Here is a 17,582-nt window from a genome sequence, read left to right on the forward strand (position 1 = left end):
AGAGACTCCATCGTATCTTCCCAGATAGAGACCCCACATGCCCCAAATGCAAGACTCAAATTGGTGCCTTCTTCAATATGTTCTGAGACTGCCCCATCATAGCGACCTACTGGGCAGCCATATTTATCAAAATCAATTCTAGCTTGCAGATGACCATTCCAGCCTCACCTGAACTTACCCTACTGAGGGTTCATGATGATGAGCTACGATCTCACCATCTAAAACTGCTCATTTCCTATGTCCTATTTTTGCCAAAAAGGAAATTCTCCTAAAATGGATTGACTGACTCCTCCCCTCCATCCCTCCCCGCCTGGGAAGCACATATCGAGACAGCCATGCCCATGTATAGGATCACATATGTGAACCGGGGCTGTCCGTGGAAATTTGAGAAGGTGTGGGCTCCATGGATATCCTCCTAATACCCTCCGATGCCGTATCTATAAAATTACTGGATGGGGTGAAATGGGAATACAGATGTTAGGGGACTAATCCTCAGTAAATGTTTTAGTACTTACTGCACTATGATCTGTACCCCGCTCATCTGATTACTGTAAGTGACTTTGTTTATTTCACGTGTAATGTTATGTACTGTGTCAACTGGTAATTTACCCTTTTATGACAATAAAGCACCTTTGTTTGTAAAAAATAAAAAAATTCCCATATGGGACACAGATGGCAAAAAGAACTGACAGGAGTTACAACCCTCCCTTACTCCTATATGAAAAAAAAATCCTTGCACTTTATTTCTGTTTTGCCAGAATCTTGGCAGCCTTCATGTCTTCTGATGTAAGCACACAGTGACAGCACGTGTTTAGAAACTATTGTAAACCAACCATCTTTGTTGTGAATTTTGTAAGTCTTTGAGATTGAGTTACTTTTCAGTACATGCAGCTGGATAGGTCAAAAATAGCTTTTATTGTTTTTTTAAAGTGATAGTAAACTGTTTTACCACTTCTACCTACAGTTACAGTGCCTTGCGAAAGTATTCAGCCCCCTTGAACTTTTCAACCTTTTGCCACATTTCAGGCTTCAAACAAAGATATAAAATTTTAATTTTTTTGTGAAGAATCACCAACAAGTGGGACACAATTGTGAAGTGGAACGAAAGCTATTGGATATTTTAAACTTTTTTAGCAAATAAAAAACTGAAAAGTGGTGTGTGCAAAATTATTCGGCCCCTTTACTTTCAGTGCAGCAAACTCACTTCAGAAGTTCAGCGAGGATCTCTGAATGATCCAAAGTTGTGCTAAATGACTGATGGTGATAAATAGAATCCACCTGTGTGTAATCAAGTCTCTGTATAAATGCACCTGCTCTGTGATAGTCTCAGGGTTCTGTTGAAAGCGCAGAGAGCATCATGAAGACCAAGGAACACACCAGGCAGGTCCGTAATACTGTTGTGGAGAAGTTTAAAGCCGGATTTGGATACAAAAAGATTTCCCAAGCTTTAAACATCCCAAGGAGCACTGTGCAAGTGATCATTTTGAAATGGCAGGAGTATCAGACCACTGCAAATCTACCAAGACCTGGCCGTCCCTCTAAACTTTCAGCTCAGACAAGGAGAAGACTGATCAGAGATGCAGCCAAGAGGCCCATGATCACTCTGGATGAACTGCAGAGAACTACAGCTGAGGTGGGAGAGTCTGTCCATAGGACAACAATCAGTCGTACACTGCACAAATCTGGCCTTTATGGAAGAGTGGCAAGAAGAAAGCCATTTCTCAAAGATATCCATAAAAAGTCTCGTCTAAAGTTTGCCACAAGCCACCTGGGAGACACACCAAACATGTGGAAGAAGGTGCTCTGGTCAGATGAAACCAAAATTTAACTTTTTGCCCACAATGCAAAACGATATGTTTGGCGTAAAAGCAACACAGCTCATCACCCTCAACACACCATCCCCACTGTCAAACATGGTGGTGGCAGCATCATGGTTTGGGCCTGCTTTTCTTCAGCAGGGACAGGGAAGATGGTTAAAATTGAGGGGGAGGTGGATGCAGCCAAATACAGGACCATTCTGGATGAAAACCTGTTGGAGTCTGACGGAGATTTATCTTCCAACAAGACAATGATCCCAAACATACAGCAAAATCTACAAAGGAATGGTTCACAAATAAACGTATCCAGGTGTTAGAATGGCCAAGTCAAAGTCCAGACCTGAATCCAATCGAGAATCTGTGGAAAGAGCTGAAAACTGCTGTTCACAAACGCTCTCCATCCAATCTCACTGAGCTCGAGCTGTTTTGCAAGGAAGAATGGGCAAGAATTTCAGTCTCTCGATGTGCAAAACTGATAGAGACATACCCCAAGCGACTTGCAGCTGTAATCGCAGCAAAAGGTGGCTCTACAAAGTATTAACGCAAGGGGGCCGAATAATTTTGCACGCCCCACTTTTCATTTTTTTATTAGTTAAAAAAGTTTCAAAAATCCAATATATTTCGTTCCACTTCACAATTGTGTCCCACTTGTTGGTGATTCTTCACAAAAAATAAAAATTTTATATCTTTATGTTTGAAGCCTGAAATGTGGCAAAAGGTTGAAAAGTTCAAGGGGGCCGAATACTTTCGCAAGGCACTGTAAGTCTATAAGAAGGCTTACCTGTAGGGTACTGTAAATAAATACAATTGTAGTGTTTAGGAGATATTCAGAGTGCATGCAGCCGGTGACATCACTGGCGCATGCGCTCTATGCCTGACCTTCAGAGCCGTGCCGTAAATAGTGGCTCTGGCACACATGGGGGAGTGATGTCATTGTGCCCCGGACCACTCATGTAGCCAAAGGCCACGTATCCGGAAGGAAGACCAGGTGAAAATGGAAGCACTCTCAGCGGTGACCGCAAGCCACTGGAGCGCTTTGTTTTAAGGTAAGTCTCTCATAATGTGCTAGTATGCAATGCATACTAGCACATTATGACATTGCCTTGCAGGGATTTTATTTGAGTCTGCAGTTTAATACTGCTTTAAGAATTATATAAATAGTTTGATGTCCATAATTTGGTGACTGATATCCTATATACCAGGGGTCAGCAATCATTTCCACATTATGTTAAAGGATAAGTTCATCTTTGGGAACATGTTACCAGGTCACTGTTGAGAGCTCTCTAGCTAGCTAAATGTTTCTTCCTGTCATTGTGTAACTGCCTGCTCATATGAGGTACAAACAGACAGTTTACGTTGATAGTCTGCAAGAGCCCTGCATGGCACCCAAGAGCTGCTGACTGCGGGTGCAATGCTTTGCAGGCTCCTAGTAAAAAAAATAAAAAATAATAATAAATGCACATTTTTACCTGCAAAAAGATGTGCATTTTTTTTTTTTTTTTTTACAAAGGTGAACTTCTCCTTTAATTTAGAGGCAATAGACAACTGGCAGTGTGCCAAGTGTTGACAGCTGACATCACAGAGCCCGTCCAGACTGGGGAAAGATTGCGACCATATGGTTGCAATTCCACCCAGATCCCTGGACCAACGCCCGGCTCAGAGCCTCTCAGCAAGCCGCCTAGAGCTTGAGCCAGCCAATCCTGACCCCTTCACAGATCAGCGCTCCAGTGAACGCGGAGGCAGTCACCAGCTCTCTGCTCATGAAGCACTGAGAATTGAGCGTTTGGAGATGTGTGATTGCTCGGCTCTGAGCCTTTTAAGCAACATTTGTGTGCTTTGTGCATCCACTAACATGAGACTTGACAAATTTGCTTTGACTCTAGGAACCAGCTAAAAATGTTAGGAAATAGAGCTTCCTTTTGATCATCACTGTTTTTTGTTTTTGTTTTTTTGTGCTATAAACGGGGAAAAAAAAAACAGACTTTTTTTAGAAAAAAACTAAACAAAAAAAACTTTTTTTAAACTTTTTGCTCTAAAACATATCCCCCCCAAAAATGTAATTTCCTCATAAATTTAGGCCAAAATGTATTCTGCTACATGCCTTTGATACAAAAAAAACACTCCCAATAAGTGTATATTGGTTTGTGTGAAAATTATAGCATCTGCAAATGACGGTATATATATATATATATATATATATATATATATATATATATATTGGATTTTTTTTTAATACTAGTAATGGCAGCAATTAGCAACTTAATAGCGGGACTGTGATAATACTGCAGGCATTCTGACACTGGCATCACTGTACTAATGACACTGGGTAGGAGGGGGTTAACATCTGGGGCAACCAAAGGGTTAATTATTTGCCTAAGGAGTGTATTGTAACTGCAATGTGTACTCTTTTACCAAAGGATGTGACATTTTTTGAGACAAACCACATATCCCCACTGTCAATAGAGAGGTCTGGGTTGTTTAAAACCCAGATCTCTCTCCTGCCACTCACTCTGATCATTGGCATGTAAGGGAGCTAATGAGACCGCAGCTAGGTGGGCATGCCCATGCCCCCTACCCAGAAATGCAGGATCATGAATTACCCCGCCTGGTGTCAACAGTGAATGGGTTGACAAGGCTCAGGTGCCAGGATGCCATTTCTAGTTGCCATGGTGACCTGGGGCCTGGGATTTGTCTAGCCTTGCACTAACACTTATCTGAACACAGGCCATCATTATAAGGTTTTTGAATAAAAATGTAATCGTGTTATCGTAATGCTCTGTTGTAAACCAGAAATTCTTCTTTTCAGATGTCATATATTTCTTCGGTTGTGTATATTAGTCCGATATGTCATCTTGTGAAAGTGAGAACCAAACAAGCAATTCGGGTAACGGTGATCCAGAGAGAATAAGTAGCTGTGAAAAATCTGATCCATACACTTGTGATCTTCCATTTTATGTCTGTGAGTTTGTGGACAAAGAGGTTGGAAATGATTTCAAGTCTTTACGAAAGGTAGCTGCTCTTGTAGAGACTATATCAGGAGAGACCAAACACCTAGAAGAACAGGTATACTGGGGTATCCTTTGCTTTTACTTTTCTGTTGTTCTGTTTTGTCAATTGTGCAACTACTGTGGAAATGTTTTTCTCTTTTTAATTTAGTAAGAACAAGAATACATGCATGGAAAGAATGGGGCAATAAATCAGTATGTTTGGATTGTAAATGCAAAGCTTTCTAACAAAGCAATTGCCACTCCAAAATTACATAAACAAAAAAAATTTATAATGTGTTTATTTTTTATTTATTTTTTATGGAAGTTGAATATGTTCTCTCCAAAATGCTGGATATCTATTAAGGGGATAAGGACAGGTCATCTGTAAAACATTTTGCTACGATAAGCATGGTGACACTTTACATTTTTTTTCATACATCAGGGGACACAGAGCCATAGTAGTTACTATGTGGGTTATAGGGCCACTGATAGGTGATAGACACTGGCACGCCCTAAGGCAAGAAGTGTACTCCCTATATAACCCTTCCCACTACTGGGACTCCTCAATTTTTTCGCCAGTGTCTAAGGTGTTGGTCACGAGTAAAGATGTGCTGTGCTGAGCTCCCCCGGAAGCAATCCTTGATGGGGCTAGCCATGCTGACCGGATCCGTTCAGAGTGTCCTTTAATGGGCCTAAGGAATGGTACCTGGGCCTCGTGTCCGAAGAAACAAGGTTTTGCTTGCAAATGCTTCTCTTTTAGGGAGCTGGACCCTGGGATCCAGTACTTTTTGGTAGCAAGGCCATAAAGTTTTACTGGCAGGGCGCTGTTGCAGGTCCAGGATTGTGGGTAACCTCTAGGTTCCCCGTTCCCTGAAAGTTTAGGACGCCCACCGTGAAGGGTGAAGATTGGGTTTATCACAGAGAACCCTGCAGCGAGGAAAGGTAAGTAGAGATTTTCTTATGAATTTCTCATTTTAAGTTATAATGTTGTCATGCCTATGTGTCACCACTGGGGGCTGTATTGAGCACTCATTGCCTGATGCTGGAAATAGCGCTATGTCAGAAGCCTTAATTTCCTCCTCTCCCCTGGCCAAAACAAGCAGATCCTCCGGTAAGAATAGGGGGGACTAGTTCTCCTCCTGTGCCCCAATGTTGAAATTAACCCCTTCGGGGGACCTATATGCCAAAAGCATTCCTTTAAAAAAAAAAACATAACAAACCGCGTGGCCGCTCGGCGGCGGTCCCCCCCCGCCGCCATATCAGCTGTTTGCTAGGCGCCTGAAGTCCGCTGCTCGCGTGGGAAAACACTTTCTTTTGGCGTCAGACACCGGCTGCACGTGGAGGAAGTTTTTAAAGCATTGTGTGTGTAGCTTCTGCTGGCTATGGAGGGACACGTGAGCAGGAGGTGGCTTACTTCAGGTTTGGTGATATAGGCATTCCTTTTGACACATTATTACTTTACCAGGCTAGGTATTAATAGCAGCTTATAGTGCCGGACTATAACCAACAGTGTATATTCGTTTTGGTAGTGCCTCTGCTTTTGTGCTTCAGGCTATGAGTGGAAGAGGGACCAGGAACTCCTCTAAGGGTTCTAAAGGGTCAGTGATTTCACAACAAACTAAGTCCATTTCCAAAAGAATGTCATTCTCCTCTGAGAGTAATGCGGCTGGTCAGATTGAGCCATCAGGGGAGACTGTTGTTGCACTGGACACTTCAGTCCCTGTATATATCACAAAGGAGGTTTTCTCTTCTACCATTTGTAATTTGTAAAAGAAGATTGATGCTATGATCACTCTCCATAGTGGGTCTAAACGTAGCAGATCCCCATCCAGTGCTTGGGACCCTCTTATTAAGGTGCAAGGGGCAGGGGATCAGGAAGATCTTCCAAGAGATTTGGAAGATACTAATATATCCTCTTCTGAGAATCCTAATATAGAGGGAGTAGTATCACAAGATAGGTTGCTTGTGCGCTCTCTTACTAAATTGGTTCGTTCAACCTTTTTGCTGCCTGCAGCGCAGGCTCTTGAACCTACCTCTTGTTTGGGATCATTAAAACCTCCCCCATCTGGGGATGCTTTTCCTATTCAGTCATGGCTAAAAAAAACTTATGTATTCTGAATTGAACATCTGGAATAACAATATGATCATCATAAGAAATTCTCACTTTATCCTATGGAAGAGGATTTCTATAAGAAATGGGGGGGGGGGGGGGTCCAGCAATTGATGCTGCAATTACCTCAGTGAACAAGAGTCTCACGTGTCCGGTGGATGGATAATGGGATAATGCGCTAATGTTAAAGGATGGCAGTCTTCTAGGCTGGGGAGCAGTCCTGGTAGAAGATTCTGTCCAGGGGAGATGGTCCAGGTTAGAGAGGACCTTGCCTATCAACATTTTGGAGATTCGGGCAGTACGTCTGGCCCTAGAATCTTGGACGGTCAGACTATGGGATTGTCCTGTCAGGATTCAATCTGACAATGCCACGGCTGTGGCTTACATCAATCACCAGGGGGGCACGAGAAGTTGTGCAGCCCAAAAATAGGTGAATCATGTTCTAGCTTGGCAGAACACAACATTCCTTGCCTATTGGCAATTTTCATTCCAGGAATAGAAAATTGGCAGGCAGACTACTTGAGTCGCCAACAATTATTTCCGGGGGAATGGTCTCTTCATCCTGACATCTTTCTAGTGATATGTCAGAAATGGGGTATTCCGGACGTGGACCTGTAAACGTCCAGATTCAACAACACAGTCGACAACTTTGTGCCAAGAACGAGGGATCCGCTTGCATGCGGAACAGACGCATTAGTCTTCCCATGGGATCAGTTTTCACTGATCTATGTGTTTCCTCCAGTTCTGCTACTTCCGCGTCTTCTCCGCAGGATCAAGCAGTAACGAAAGGAAGTGATTCTGGTGGCCCAGAAGATCTTGGTTTTCCAAGATCATAAAGATAGCGGTAGGCATCCCTTGGACTCTGCCATTATGGCCAGACCTTCTCGCACAAGGTCCGGTATTCCATCCTACCTTGCGGGCGCTAAATTTAACGGTTTGGCTTTTGAAAACCACATTCTAAAGGATCGTGGGTTGGTGTCTACTTTGATTAATGCCAGGAATCCGGCTTCCAGAATCATTTTACTATAGAGTCTAGAAGGCATATGTTTCTTGGTGTGGATCCAGCCGTTGGCACCCTAGGAAGTATGGCATCGGTAGGATCCTTGATTTCCTGCAAATGGGATTAGAAATGAAGCTGGCCTTGAGTAATATCAAGGGCCAGATCTCGGCCTTGTCAGTGTTTTTTCAACAGCCTCTTGCTTCCCACTCTCTGGTGCGTAGCTTTATTCAGGGGGTAACATGGATTAATCCCCCTATCAAGGCACCTCTAAATCCTTGGGATTTAAATTTGGTCTTATCGGCTTTGCAGAATCAGCCTTGTGAGCCTTTACGTGAAATTCCCTTGGTTCTTTTGACAAGAAAGATAATCTTTTTGGTTGATATTTCTTCTGCTAGAAGAGTATCGGAACTAGCGGGCTCTGTCTTGTAAAGAGCCATATTTGATCATGCATAAGGATAAGGTGGTTTTGCCTCCTCATCCTGAATTCCTACCAAAAGTGGTGACAGGTTTTCATTTAAACCAAGATATTATTCTTCCTTCTTTCTTCCCAGAGACTCAATCTAGGGTAGAGAATGCACTACATTCCCTTGATGTAGTAAGAGTGATCAGAGTCTATTTAAAGGCGACCGCTCATGTTTGCTAAACAGATGTTTTGTTTGTACTGCCAGAAGGTCCAAAAAGGGGACAGGCAACATCAAAATCTACTAATTCCAAATGGATTTGTCAAGTGATTGTTCAAGCTTACGGCTTAAAGAAGAAAATTCCTCCTTTTCATGTTAAAGCCCACTCAACCAGGGCCATTAGTGCTTCTTGGGCAGTGCATCATTAGGCCTCTATGGCTCAGATCTGTAAGGCCGCAACTTGGTCTTCAGTTCATACATTTACCAGATTTTATCAAATGGATGTTAAAGGCCATGAGGATATTGCCTTTGGGCGCAGTGTACTGCAGGCTGCAGTATGAGTCCTCTGGCCTCCTTTTTGCCCTACTTTTTTGTTGGTCTTCCCTCCCTTCAGTTGTCATTGCTATGGGGCATCCCACATAGTAACTACTATGGCTCTGTGTCCTCTGATGTATGAAAAGAAAACAGGATTTTGAAAACGGCTTACCTGTAAAATCCCTTTCTTTGATGTACATCAGGGGACACCGAGGTCCCTCCCTTCTTGGTGTATATACTTGTATTGCTTGGCTACAAAACTGAGGACTCCCATTAGTGGGAGGGGTTATAAAGGGAGTACACGTCTTGCCTTAGGGCGTGCCAGTGTCCATCACCTATCAGTGGCCCTATAACCCACATAGTAACTACTATGTCTCTGTGTCCCCTGATGTACATCGAAGAAAAGGATTTTACAGGTAAGCTGTTTTAAAAATCCTGTTTTTACTCTAGGTACTTACTGTCTCTTCTGAGGCTCCAAAGCGAATTCAGGCTGCTTTAAACAATGCAGAAGACACCAAGTCCTTTCTTGCCGCTCTTCTGGAAAGAGAGACGACTATGTCTCAGTCCATCAACCAACACCTAATGGAGGCTGCACCATGGATGGAGGATCTAGGAGCCCTAATTCAGCAGATCGGTGAAGTAGAGCGGCATCTAGCTTACCTGAAATGGATCTCACAAATAGAAGAACTAAGGTGAGCAGTTAAAGTGGTTGTAAAGTCAGGTTTTTTATCTGAAAGCATTCAATGCATTCAGATAGAAAATCTTCTGTGTGCAGCAGCCCCCCCTAATACTTACCTGAGCCCATCTCAATCCAGTGATGTCGCAGGAGTGCTGCCCAGGACTTTCCCTTCTCGTTGGCTGAGACAGCAGCTCGCTACCATTGGCTCCTGCTGTCAATTAAAGTCAGTGAGCCAATGAGAGAGGGGCAGGGCTTAACCAGGGCTCCGTGTTTGAATGGGCACAGGGAGCATGGGCTCAGCTCAGGTGTCCCCAGAGCAAGCTGCTGGTTGTGGGGGTGCTGGGCAGGAGGGAGAGACCCCAGAAGAGGAGGATCCAGGTTGCTCTGTGCAAAACCACTGCACAAAGGAGGTAAGTATAACATGTTTGTTATTTTTCAAGAAAAGAAAAAAGAGACTTTTTATTATCACTTTTATAGCCAACGTCATAGTTTTTAGTGGATATGGCAGCTACCAGCTTGAGTAGTTTTTTTTTGAACTTGTAGAGGTGTATTGTGAGCACTGTCTTAGTTTTCTTTCATCTCTCCAGTGACAACATCCAGCAACATCTGATGACCAACAATGTTTCCGAAGCTACAAATACAATGGTATCGATGGCTGAGCTAGCTATTAAGCTCCAGGATTCTTCTTGTACTCATTTACTAAAATTCATCTGTTCCACTGTTCAGTTCTGGCACAAAATCCTTAAGGACAAGTTAACAAGGTTATTATGACATAATTTTTAGGCTATAATAGCATGTAAATGTGACATGCTCAAGGTCTGTGAATTTGCTAATAGTATTTTTCTTTTTCTGTAGTGATTTTGAAGAAGTGTTAAATCAGTTACATTGGCCTTTTGTGAGTCCTCATCAGTCACCAACACCAGTTTCCTCCTCATCTTCCTCTGTTGGAGCTAATGAAGTTTACTCTAACCTAAAAACACTCTTCACTCAACTTCTTAAGCTTCAAGTTTCGTATCCTTTATAAATCAGCCTAATGAAGACTGTTATTGGAAGCAAAGTAACAAAGGAGTTCTGTATTTAAAAATACTTAGTTAGTTGTATGCACACATAGTATTAGGAAGGAGTATTACAAGTTTACCAATGGTACAAACATAGGACCTTATTAATGAGAGTGAATGAAAAAAAATCTCCAATCTAAAAACATGCTTCAAAGTCCATGACGACACATCTGTCTAATGCCTAGTACACAAGGGGCGAATGTCGGGAGACATCAGCCGGTTCAATAAAAACCTTCCCAACACATGCACTGAATGTCCTGCTGGGTTGAACAAAAAAAAATATTCGTGTGTACCAGGCTTAAAGTGTCCTCGGGGATGCCTGGTTTCACTTTTTAGAAACATGCTGTATGCAACTCTTCAATCTGTGGCTTCTGTCATTAAAAGCTTTTAATTAGTCACGTTAAAAAATATTACATTTCATTTTTAATTCGATCAAGAGTATACACATATTTTAGACTCCTTGTTGGAATCCTGGTAATACTAGTCATATTTGCTGCACATACTTTATTTATTTATTTTATTAAGGCTGGGTTCACACACGCATACAAATTGGATATAGGTTTCCCCACATACAATTCGCAAGACAGACAAGTGTGACCGGCTCTCAATGGAGCCGTTTCACACATGTCCAGGGTGGCCTTGGTCTGCCTTAAAAAAAGGTCTGGTGCGTGTTTGGATTCAGTTCAGGTGCGCATTCAGGCAAAAATTCAGAACTCAATCGGTGAACAGACGTGTCGCCGTACCCCAGGCATGAACCTGCGGCCGCATACAGTATGTGGGAACCCAGCCTTAAAGAAAAGTGCATCCAAATTTGGTAAATGCATGTGAAATGAATGCCTCATCTTACAGTTAGCTCAGTCAGTACTATTGTGTGTCCAACTTTATTTTCTTAACATGTAACCTTAGAGATGAACTAATAAGTAAGCCTAAACAGATGCCAGATAAATTTTCCCTTCCATCCTCTCCTCCTATCATTCTTCCTATGCAGATTATGTTAGCTCCTCTGCAGAAGAGGTTCCGCTATCATTTTACAGGCAACAGGCAAACTAACCTTTTAAGCAAGGTGAGTATGCATTGGGTCCATATAATCACTCTTACTGCTACAATGTTTTTATAGAGTTTAAGTCATTGCCATATGAGTTATTTAATGGACAACTGAACCTTTGTCAATATTCTAACATGCCTGGCACACCTATTAAATCAGCAATATAAATGCTATACCTTTTCTCTAAATGTAAGATTTTGCTATAGTCAATCTAACATGCTAAAAGCATAAAATGGTGATCATTTACATTACTACTAAAGTTAGTTACAGGCAGTCCCCGAATTACGAAGATCCGAGTTACGAACAACTCCTACTTGCGAACGGAGGTGGCATGACACCACGGCTGGCCGCTTGCAATCCACACTGGTCCCGAATACAACCGAGCAACCATTTTGCAGCACCAGACACATCCCACGCTGCAGTACTGCATGCCCACAAGAGCCCCAAATAACATGACTTGCATGCACAGAAGCTCTAGGAACATCCCACATCACTGGACAGGATGGAGTTACACTTAGAAATGTACAGTTCTGGCTTGCAAACAAATTTGACGTAAGAACAACCCTACAGTCCCAAATTTTTCTAGCGAAAATTCATATTAAAATTCTCAGTGCATTCCACGGCTTCATTCATTTCATTCAAAAGAAGTTTAAATCACCAGGTGAAAATAAAGGAAAGAAAGCCTCAAGTTCTAAAGGCGAGATATGTTTTAACTTAATGCATTCCCTGCATTAAGGTAAAAATGTCCCACTGACTGTATCCCTGCTTCACCACCCTTACTTAACCATACTCAACCTTACTTTACTTAACCATACTTACCTGAAACATACATTGATCCAGTGCTATGCCTGTCTGCAGCAGTGCTTGATTGTGTATCTCCATGAGATTGGGTACTACCATGAGTTTGTCTAGGTAGTGAAATATCTGCAAGCCCATTTCCCGAATGACTGCTGTTAGGGCCAGTAGGTCCTTTTGTAAAGAGGCAATTGGGGTGGTAGCAACTCCAAAAGGAAAGCGGCAGAATTTGAAGTGTTGATTTTACAGGTAAAAGCACAGATAAGCATGGTAGGTATCCGGAAGATCTATAGATAAAAGCCAGTCCCCTGTGTGAATCACTGTAAATTGTCTCTGTTTCATTTGGAAGGATCTTACAGGCAGGAAGAGTTTGAGGTTCTTCTTATCCAAAATGTGTCTGTATCTTCCTGGTGATGTTAAATAAAACCCAGATTTTAGTTTGTGTGGTGGAACTGGAATTACTGGAGACAAATGGGAAGTCTGTGTAATTAATGAGGTGCTTCTTCTCTGGAGATCTGGTAACCTGGTTGTGACAAAAAAAAATGTCTACTGAGCGCAAAGATTTGCAAGCGACTTTTGTTTTACTGAAAATGTTGAGGAAAGGAATCCCTCCTGGACTTTCTTGCAGAATAGTTTGCATGAAGGCAGACAGATGGACTCAAAAAGAAGATATAAAAGTAAATGAATAAACTAGAGCAATGCTAAAAATTCACAGCAAGAAGGGATGATGCCTCCAATATGCTAATCTACATGGATTCCCATTGGCGTAGAGACCTGCAGGATGGCGGATAAGCACAAGATGTATGTGGCCTAGGCCATTTTAAATAGGCTGCTGTAGCTGCTAAATAGCAGCCTATAAACATATGCTCCAAGGTATCACTGTTACGTCTGCATGTACTCTCCACAGTCTTTCAGATGGGGAATAGGGCAGAACAGTTTCAGGAGTGTCAAGTGCATGACTAGAAGTGATATCCGAGACACTTCCAGTCTCCTGCAAAAAAGCATTCCATCGTTGGAACAAGGGGGAGCAGAGAATCGGATAAGTAAAAGTGTTCTTACCCGTCCCCTAGACAAAACGAGGAGATAATCCTTTTCAGAGTTCAGATTTAATGGCACTGTACAGTATCTATACTCAACTTATTATACCCTTTTGGTGAGATTCTAATTTGCAGCATGTTACATTTTTTTCATCCACCTAGTCTGTAAAGCTCAATATAATTGGTTGTTAATGGTGGTGGTTTAATACCATACCATATATCGACCATATATCGATAGCTTTTTTTATAGTTTACCTCATTCACAAATGGATGGATGTTATAGTGGTTACCTCTTTTTAGTGTTTTTTTTTTTTTGGCAGGTGTCTGCTTTCACCTAGGTTGGACGCAAAGTGAATCTGAATGCTGCATGACTTGGCCTATTCATGAGATTTACAGTATGGGGGTTGATTTACTAAAACTGGAGAGTGCAACATTTTTGTCAAAGCTTAGTGATAAAAGCTTACTCGCCTGCTCTATGCAGTGATTTTTTAAGCAGAGCAGCCCTGATCCTCCTCTTCTTGGGTCCCTTTCTGGTGCTCTTGGCCCCTCCCTACTGCCGAGTTGCCCCCAGGAAAGTAGCTTGTATGTGTCCATTCACACACAGAGCCGTGCCTTGGACCCGGCTTCTCTCCTCATGGGCTCACTGTGAAAGGAGTCCTTTTTGGGCGCAGGGTGACCAAGAAGAGAATGAACCCTGAGCATATGATTGGATTACTTCAAATGGGACAGTAATATGCATTAACAATATCTCTCAAGAAATATGAAGATTTTATCCCCTGTACACTGTGAGGTATATGGCAATGAAGTATACCTCCTAATATGGGTATTCTAGGAAGTTCAATGCAAGAGACATTGTTTAACCATGTTGCTTTTGTCTGAATAAGTAAATCATGTTACTCTTGTCTGAGGCAGTTTTCCCTTCACCTATTATTAAAGGGGTGTTCCAGCCTTAAAAAAAAATTTTTTAAAAGTCAGCAGCTACATACACTTACCTGTTCAGGGTGCCTGCGATGTCGCGCCCTCCCCGAGGCAGATACGTCCCTCGTATCATGTCCTGGCGCTGCCATCCTCACTAAGGGAAACAGGCAGTAGAGCCTTGTGGCTTCAATGCCCGTTTCCTACTGTGCATGCACGAGTCGCGCATCGCTTTGTGAATGGCCCCATTGTGTTCTGGGACACACACGTCCCAGAAGGCAACGGGGGCCACTCGCCGAAGAGGAGGAAGCGCCGCGGAATAGGAAGAGGCAGATTAGAAAGCAACAGGGGTTTCTGGGAAGAATTATTCATATGGGTTTCTTGTTCGGCTGATTGGAGTGTTCAGTAGCTGCCTTTGCATTTGGAAATGGAATGTCCTAAACGGCTTTAACCCCTTTCATACTCTGGGTGTCTTTACACTCACTATCTGTGAGTGACAGCAGCAGGAGCCAATGGCTCCCACTGCTGTCTCAGCATATGAAGAGGGAGAGTCCCCGTAGAGCCAAGGCTCTTGTGCACTTTGCTGGATCGAGATGGAACTCGGGTAAGTATTAGGTGGGACGGGGGGGGGGGGGGGGGGCTGCTGCACAAAGGTTTTTTACCTTCATACATATGAATGCATAAGGGTATAAAACCTTGAGCCTTTACAAACCACTTTAATTGGAGAAGCTGAAGTTAGAAGCTGATTGCCTACCATGCACAGCTGCACCAGATATTGTGCTCTCCAGTTTTACTAAATCAACCCTTGTGTGTATATTGTTGCTCTCTTTAGTTTGTTTCTTAATCATGTTAAACAGTGTTTATTTTTGTTTCAGCCTGAGTGGTACCTAACTCAAGTGCTCATGTGGATTTCAAACCACACAAAGTTTTTGCATGACAAGATTCAGCCTATCCTAATTAAGGCAGGCTCCTCATTGAATGCTAAGGTTAGTATTAAAAGGGGGGGATCTATCCAGCAGGTTTTGGTTCAAGCAATGAATTTGGCATGATGATTTTTCTGGCTACATGTTTATGACTACAAGCAGCTTTACCATGAGCATACTCTGACTCTGGATTTGGGGTTTGACTGGGAATGTGGTCTCTCCTCACTAATGCTGTTCGTGCACTAGGCAGTTTTGAGGACAATTAGGTAGCTTTCCATAAACGTATAATTACAATTATTTCCTAGTTTACAGCAAACTGATAGAGGCATTAACTTAAAGTTTTAAAGCTTTTAATTGGGTACTTAAAACCAGGAAACATCTGTGGTTTGATGCAAGCTAATTAAAAGGAAAATGCACAAATATATGGACACCCTCTGTCTCATCTCAGCCAGATTAGTTGACAATCTCCACCACCTCAAGTGCTAGTTGCTTTGGCTGCCTCAAACTTTCTCATTTTATGGCTATTTTTTCCCGGCTTGTTCTCTCCTCTTCCATAGCCATAAAAACGCATTCTGGTGATTCCAACCATTAAATTTATGGAATTTTTTAATGAAAAATATTTCAGGAATCATTTATATCTCCATATGACCAACTGCCATCTTATGTTTACAGGTAGACCATAGTATGCACTATAGGTATAAATACGTTTTTTGTTTTTTTATGGTGGTACATGACATTGACATCCAGTGAGATAACTTCAGTAAAGTGGTGATGTGTTATTTGTTCTTTTACAATTATACATTTCTGTTGTTCTTGTCTCCTAGATGGAGTTTACCCGTGGTCTTGTGATGTTGGTGCTAGAGAAGTTGTCTTCTGACATCCCATGTTTGCTGTATGATGATGCCCTTTACTGCCATTTGGTAGATGAGGTGCTCCTGTTTCAAAGAGAACTACACTCAGCACATGGCTACCTGAGCAGTCTTCCAAACTGCATGCACATTCTATCTGAGGACACCTTCTTTCAGCGATGGCTGACTGTGGAAAGGAAATGTAAGTACAACTTTTGCTGTTGTATGGCTTGGTACCAATAAGTAATATAGAACAACTCCGTGGCTTATTCTTGGCTATCATGTTGCCACACAAGTCTTATTGTATCAGATTACTGCATTTCCCTGTTTCTGTTAATATAGAAAAATTGTTTTTATGCACGTATAATGCAGAATCATGAATGATCCTATTTCATGCAGATTAAAAGGTCTGGCTTCACTCTGACCAACATGCTCCATACATGTTTGGAGCCAGTAAATCAAAAAGTATTGAGAAGGCCAGTTAAGTAGTATTTTCAAAAGGATGTCAGCAATAACAGGCTCATTATTTCTGTCAGTACAGATTTCCTTTACAGCCCTTTATAAATGTATTCTGTGTTTAAGGAATACATAGTTTTCAACTGATCTATTTTTTTTTTTTTTGTATTGCCAGTGGCTCTAGAGAAGATGGATTCCATGTTGTCTTCAGAGGCTGCCTGGGCTTCTCAGTACAAGGATATCAGCGATGTGGATGAAATGAAGTTTCCAGACTGTGCAGAGACATTTATGACTCTACTGCTTGTTATTACAGGTAAATTGCCTTTTGCAATCTATTTAGATATAAAACTGATACCAATGTTCTAAGCATGCAAGAAAATGGTGTATACACTGCACCCTAAAGTATCACCACTCTGCGCCTTGTGGATGAATCTCCTGAAGCTTATTCAATATTCAAATAAAGTAGCAGCTCCTATTTTATTTTTTTTTTTAAACATTCAAGAAAGACACAAAAAAAGAGGTCATATACTAAAAATTCCTCTAAAATATTGCAGCAGCGCTTGTTTCTGTCCGCTGTGAACCCTCAAATAAATTAAATTCAATTCAATTAAATCAATGAATATATATAGTCCCAGAAAAACAGGAGAGGTAAAAAAGGGGTTTCGGTGCTTCACGTGGTGAAATTTGGTGGAAGCCTCAGACACAGGGCAGCAAGGACTTTCTTACGAAGCCACTTTTTTACCTCTCCTGTTTTTCTGGGACTTTACGGGCCTATATATATTTATTGATTTAATTGAATTGAATTTAATTGAATTTATTTGAGGGTTCACAGTGATTTGTGGACAGAAACAAGCGCTGCTGAAATATTTTAGAGGAATTTTTAGTATATGACCTCTTCTTTTTTTATTTTATTTTAAGGCAATATAAAGGAGGAGATGTTATACGGGTTCAGAAGGCTTCTATGCTAATATGATAAG

General features: G+C 41.8%; 1 protein-coding gene across 3 annotated transcripts in view; it reads left to right on the forward strand.

The window, feature by feature from the left end:
* RINT1 (RAD50 interactor 1) overlaps positions 1–17,582 on the forward strand; it is a 39,235-nt gene that overhangs the window by 1,922 nt on the left and 19,731 nt on the right. For 2 of the 3 annotated variants that reach the window (XM_077472373.1, XM_077472374.1), the window contains exons 2-9: positions 4,624–4,880; positions 9,300–9,541; positions 10,116–10,289; positions 10,384–10,539; positions 11,493–11,649; positions 15,254–15,364; positions 16,126–16,351; positions 16,781–16,918. In XM_077472373.1, the coding sequence (XP_077328499.1) occupies positions 4,662–4,880; positions 9,300–9,541; positions 10,116–10,289; positions 10,384–10,539; positions 11,493–11,649; positions 15,254–15,364; positions 16,126–16,351; positions 16,781–16,918 (1,423 nt within the window). In that variant the 5' untranslated portion in view covers positions 4,624–4,661. Of the gene's footprint in view, positions 1–4,623; positions 4,881–9,299; positions 9,542–10,115; positions 10,290–10,383; positions 10,540–11,492; positions 11,650–15,253; positions 15,365–16,125; positions 16,352–16,780; positions 16,919–17,582 lie in introns of those variants that run through there. The other variant, XM_077472375.1, reaches the window with a different exon arrangement.

Source organism: Lithobates pipiens, unplaced genomic scaffold (assembly GCF_037356315.1).
Source record: "Lithobates pipiens isolate NorthernLeopardFrog02 unplaced genomic scaffold, aLitPip1_a1.2 Scaffold_8, whole genome shotgun sequence".
NCBI lineage: Eukaryota > Metazoa > Chordata > Amphibia > Anura > Ranidae > Lithobates > Lithobates pipiens.